This window comes from Platichthys flesus, chromosome 9, assembly GCF_949316205.1.
Source record: "Platichthys flesus chromosome 9, fPlaFle2.1, whole genome shotgun sequence".
NCBI classification, from domain to species: Eukaryota; Metazoa; Chordata; class Actinopteri; order Pleuronectiformes; family Pleuronectidae; genus Platichthys; species Platichthys flesus.
This window is the reverse complement of record NC_084953.1, coordinates 792,138-797,986: the sequence shown is the minus strand read 5'-3', so window position 1 is coordinate 797,986 and position 5,849 is coordinate 792,138. Positions and strand designations below refer to the sequence as shown.

General features: G+C 42.6%; 1 protein-coding gene across 3 annotated transcripts in view; it reads right to left on the bottom strand.

Annotated features, from left to right (window-relative positions):
- Positions 1 to 4,199, bottom strand: part of prrx1b (paired related homeobox 1b) — a 12,076-nt gene extending 7,877 nt beyond the window's left edge. For all 3 annotated transcript variants that reach the window (XM_062394817.1, XM_062394819.1, XM_062394818.1), the window contains exon 1: positions 3,592 to 4,199. In XM_062394817.1, coding sequence (XP_062250801.1) covers positions 3,592 to 3,838 — 247 coding nt within the window. In that variant the 5' untranslated portion in view covers positions 3,839 to 4,199. The remainder of the gene's footprint in view (positions 1 to 3,591) is intronic.
- Positions 4,200 to 5,849: the final 1,650 nt, after the last annotated feature.

The following is a 5,849-nucleotide window of genomic DNA, read 5'->3' as shown; positions in this document are numbered from 1 at the left end:
TGTGTGTGTGTGTGTGTCCGTGTGTGTGTGTCTGTCGCTGGTTCTGTTTTGGAAACGGTTGGTTGTTATTTCAACACAACATCTAGAATCATTGCTTCCTGCCTCGTTGTTTCTTCTCACTTGTTTTCACTGAGGTTGTTTGTGAAAGACGTTAAATCTTCTTCATTTGTTGATATTCAGTCAAACCGGAGACAAATTAATTATTTTAACGTCTAATATAAATATATATTTTTTGCTTGGCAGCATCATGTGTTTGTTTTTAATAAGATTTATCATGGAAGTACAGACGTGATCTCAGGACCCAGGAATCATTTTCATATTATATTAATTTAACTTATTATATTTTCTGCAGCTTTGCCTCAAATCTCGTTTTTTTCTTCAGCGCATTGAGAAAAGACAAATATCCTGAGGACGACGGAGTCTGAGGCTGGAGAGATTTAAAGCTCATGTGATAATAATTCATATTAAAATACATTTTCTGGAGCTGAGACGAGCTGAAGATCTCAGGTCGACTCAGACATGTGACCGGTCACATGATCACGATTTTAATGCTAAACAACCACAACACAAAACATTTACTACACACATACACACACACTGCAGCATCTACTCCATGAAAAAGTGTGTGTGTGTGTGTGTGCGTGTGTGTCATTGCTGTTTGTTTTGCTGTCAACATGGGGTCTAATGAGACCCCCACACACTCCCTCCACCGTCTCAGCCAATCAGGAGGCAGCTGAGAGTCAACAAGTATAAACAGATTGAAAATGAAATGATCGAAGTTTCCATCGTTTTGTCTCTAAACCAAAATCTGTACTTTTTATTAACTTGTGTTTAAAATATCTGATTTCACGTTTGATTTCATTTGAAGGTTTTTTTACTTTATTCACTATTTGTACAGGAAATTGGTAAAAGTTTGAATAATTTCACATAATTTGATGAAAAATAAACGTTTCTCATTATTTAATGAATTTTATAAGAGCTGAATAAAATCTTTTTTCTTTTCTTCTTGTCTTTATATTCTTCCTGTATATTTTCATTCTGTCTATATGCTGTAAATCTTTCTTTATAATTATAATACCTGTCTTTATTGTAATATGTTATAGAGACACAGACAGAGGGAACATTATGAAAATCTTAGTTTAGACCATTTCCAGTGGATTAAAGGTGGAAACAGTTTTCTATCTTTAACCTGAGTGAAGTTTATAAAATATATTAAATTAAATTTAAATTAAAAGACTTGAGTATAAAATAAATCTTAGTTTTTTAAGACTGTTGAGTTAGCGATGCGTTCAGGTTCAAAGTAATCCGGCGTAAATCTAAGAACTGCCGAGCTTCATAATCTTTTTACCCTTTGACCTTTAATTAAATTTAATCTTCTAACACGTGAACACTTGAACTGAAAAGTGATTTTCTTCTTCGGATTATTTCAGACGAGAATTTTAAATTAGCTGAAAAAAAAAAAGTGTTTAGTTTTTCACAAAATAAAAGCAACAAGATTTAATTTTCTTCTCTTTCGTGGAAATCTTTAAAATATGTTCAGGCTAAAAAGCAGATGTTTGGTTCCTCAGATTTATCTCATGATTTTTCTTTTTTTAAAGTGATAATATGAACTTTAACTTTCTTGTATTTTATTTTAAGGTTATTCTTCTTCTGGTCGATGTGTTGCTGTTTTATTCCATTTAAATCAGCAAATTGAGTTTCTACCTGTTATACAATTTAATATAAAGCCTTTAAAGAAATACATTCAAATTATTTGAGGAAAAGGAGAAAATACGGAAGTAAATCACTAGAGCCTGATATTCAAAGTGTGGAGATTTTAAATAAATGATGCTCCTACTGTTTTGATGTTTCGTTTATGACACTTTTTTAAATTAATACATTTTACCACAAATCTCTGAATCTTTTTATTTTCTCAGTTTGAGTCTTGATGTTTTTTTATTAATCTGCAGTTTAGTTTTTAATTGGAAGATAAAAAAAAAGAGCAGAGAAGTTGAACTGCAGCTGAAAACGCAAATTGAGCCTCAAACATTTACCTGAAACAAACTGTTCATTTATCACCAAACAGGAGAAAGAGGGGACATGAAAACCGTAACGTGATTATTCTGACGTATTAAATATAATAGTTATTAATATTGTTAAATTAGGGTTACGTTATTTTGACTTAATTATAACTTTTAGAAGCAGAACAAAATGAAAGTATAGAATTTAAATATTTCTTTTAACCTTTATTTCTTTCAAATTAAATATAAATTAAGAAAGCGTTATTGTTGGACAGTAGAAATTTGTCTCTTCGGGTTTGACGCAACACGCTGATCTTCAGTTTAATTACATTTAATAAATAAATAGTAAAATTCGAATTAAGTGAATTTTTTCCGAGGTGGATGAAATTAAATCTAAATAAAATCCAAACAGAAATTTAAGTAAATTATATTTTAAATCTCCAGAATGTGTTTTCTTTTTTTCTTTAGGTTCAGGATGTTTCTGATTCAAAACTGTCTGTTGATAATTCAAACTATTCGATCAGAGCCGCTTCTACAGCATCATCTTCATCCTCTTCATCATCTTCATCCTCCTGATGAGACCAACACGTGGATGAAGCTCATTAGCAGCAAACAGCCAAAGTTCATTAATGTCCAAAGTCATAAGTGCAGAGCAGCGATTATTGATTCTACAAGAATAAAATATCAAAGGTTGATCATTTCTTCTGTCTAATAATAAAATGTCCTTTTATTTCCTCTGGAATCAATAAACATTTATCTGTATTTGTTGGTGGACTTTAGTACAAATTAATTAATTTAAAAATAAAATGTTGCTTTAACGTCAATAACGGAAAAATAAAAATACTGATTGCGTAATTCAGTAACATGTTGTAATGATGTAATGAACCTTCAGAATAAAAGAGGGAAGTTGTTTCTACTGATTAGAGATTTTCGGAGCTTCGTCCTCGTGACTTGAGACTCGCGCGCTAATGATGACGAACGACCCGGCTCCGGTGTTGTGAAGGACTTTGACAGGTCGAGAAGAACCGAGAAGATTAACGACGTGACCCGAACTTCCTGCTGCGCGGTTCAAAACCAACAATAACACGGAGTCCGAGGAGCGGCTCCTTCTGGACCTTCTGCTCTTCATCAGCCGAGTCTTCATCTCGTGGGTTCTACGTTCTGCTCGGTTCCCCTCGCGTCACCTCGGAGGTGCCTCACCTCCAGCGGCTGCTCTGGGATCAGCAGCCGCCTCGGAACTCACCCAACCCGGCCTCGTTTCCTCTGAGAACCCGGACCGTCGCTTTTATTAATATTCATTTCACACGTGAGTCACAGAACTCACGCGCACGAGGCGCAGTCGTCGAATAAAAGCGCGGCCTTGTGTTTCGTATGTTCACGCGTTAGAAAGCTCGTGGTTCAGGGGGACGAGCGGTTTGACCGTCAGCCCCAAAGTGACACCACACTGTTACTGGTTAATTAATGGCTGTTTGCAGGGGGGGGCTGATCCATCCAGGTGAGAAGATGGAGCTTCACCACGCACAGACCTGATCTACACACATTCACCATGAGATCCGGTCTCACTCCGGTTCGGCCTCGGTCGGTCACTTACTCTCCTGCTGGGTCGTGTCGCTCCCGCTCGTCAGCCCCGGGGACTCCAGCATACTCCTCCCCGCCTCCCCGACGCCCTCGTCGGCCTGGCTGCCCACCATCTCCCCGGCCTCCTCCAGATCCAGCAGGTGGCTGACGGAGAAGTTCTTCTTGGCCTGCAGCGTGTCCAGGTTGGACGTGATCGGACTCTCCAGGCGGTTCGACAGCGTCGCTTGCCGGTCCATCACGTGCGCGTAGCTTGAAGTCATGACGCAAGAGGGGACTGCGCGAAACGCGGACACACAAGAAGAAGAAGAAGCGAGTAGATCCGTGCGTGCAGGACCGCAGCGCGTCCACAGACCAGACCCGGGTCTTCGTGTTCAAATCCAGACCAGCAGCGGAGCCGAGGCGCGAACAAACTTCTGCAAACTTCTCTCTCCTCGTCTGCGTCTCCAGAACAAAACCAATCAATCCATGGAGCGGAGCGTGGCAGCGGCAGCGGGTTCTCCACGAAGCTGCTCCTCTTCCTCCTGCGGGTCCGACACGGGAGGTTCCAGAGGAGGAGGAGAAGAGGAGGAGTAGAGGAAGAGCTGCGTTCCTTCTCTGGTGGACTCACTTCTGAGCAGGACGCGCTGCTGCTGCTGCCGAGGATGATGATGATGATGATGATGATGATGATGATGGTGACCAGATGCGCGAAGCTCCGTGTGCGCGTAAAGTTCGTTCCACCGCAGCTTAGAGGAGAAGAGGCTGGACGTTAGTGCCGCACCTCTCTCTCTCTCCCTCTGTGTGGGTCTCTCTCGCTCTCTCTCTCTCCCTCCCCCTGTGTGTGAGTGTGTGTGTCTCTCTCTCTCTCTCCCTGGACACACACTCTTACACACTAATGGAAGACCCACAGCTCTGACCACACTTGGTCCACATGAGACCAAACTGTCAAAGCAACATTCTTTACAGAGTTAAAGTGAATCAGTCTCTTAATGTAGACTGTGCCCCCCCCCCCCCCCCCTGCAGGTCAGTGGATCTTTTGATGTTATCCATGTAAATCGTTTTAAAGTGGTTAAATGAGTGAAACGTCTCAGGCCACAGAGGAACGTGTCACTGGTTTGACTGGTTTCTGAAGCTTCTCTTGAATTCACTGAAGTTTCATTAACTGCTCAGTTTGTTCAGATTGATTCAAACTGAGCGTCCAATCACAGCAGTTTAACGAGTCTCCTCATTGGACCTTTGAGCTGAGGGGGAAGATAAAGTGGACTCGCCTGTTTGAAGACGACTGGGACCAGTGGTGCTGTGGGACTGGTTCCGTCAGACATGTTGGAAACAGACTCCGGAGACGAAGGAGTCGCTCTGTACGTTACAGATAGAGCAACATGAGCCTGCTAGCTGAGCTGGTTTAGCTAATCAAGCTAATAAGGTGTGGCTGACGTCAGATGAAGCTCGGTTCTGATCACAGAGAGAGAAGGTGAGGTGATGTCACAGCGGGTCGCGATCCAGACTCAGATGAACAGATCAGTCAGGTTCTTCACAGACCTCAGAGCAGAAGGAAAGTCCCTCTCTGGATCCTGTAACAAGTCGTGACTCCCGATGACGGCTCACAACGTTTACTTTGTTTGAACCGAACACAAACCAGAAGGATCTGGAGCTTCACTAAACCAGAGATGATTTTCTGGGTCATATTTTTCTTTTTCAACATTCTGAAAAAAGTTTCCCTGTGAAGAGAAGAAGGAAAAGTAAAGTCTTCTTGGTACTGAGCTGCTGCTTAGCTGGGATAGGGCGGAGGGGGGGCGGGGGGCTGAAGGAGGGAGTTGGATGGTGGAGGTGATGGGGGGTGACGGGTGGGGGTGGGGGGGTTCGTGCGTTCCGATGGCAGCAGTGGACTCTGGGCTCCGAGCTGCCACAGTCGACATCCCGTAGCTTCCAGCCCCTGATCTGGGAAAAGAACACTTGATGCCATCAAAGGGAAGCAGATTGAATCCAGATGTGCTGCTCTCGCTCTTTCCATGGATTTAATGAAGGCGCAGGGATAGAGTCGACTTTTTCATCATTAGTTTTCCCCCAGTTTCTCTTTTCCTGCCTACAAGTCCATTCCGGTGCCAGCTCGGGCGAAAAGGAAAAGGCAGAGAGAAACCGGGCCGCCCCACGTCCCAGACTCCCAGTCGTCTGCTCCGGAGCTCCAGTCTCTGCTCAGAGTGAAGCTCACAGTGAAGCTCAGAGTGAAGCTCAGAGTGAAGCTCAGAGTGAAGCTCACAGTGAAGCTCAGAGTGAAGCTCAGAGTGAAGCTCA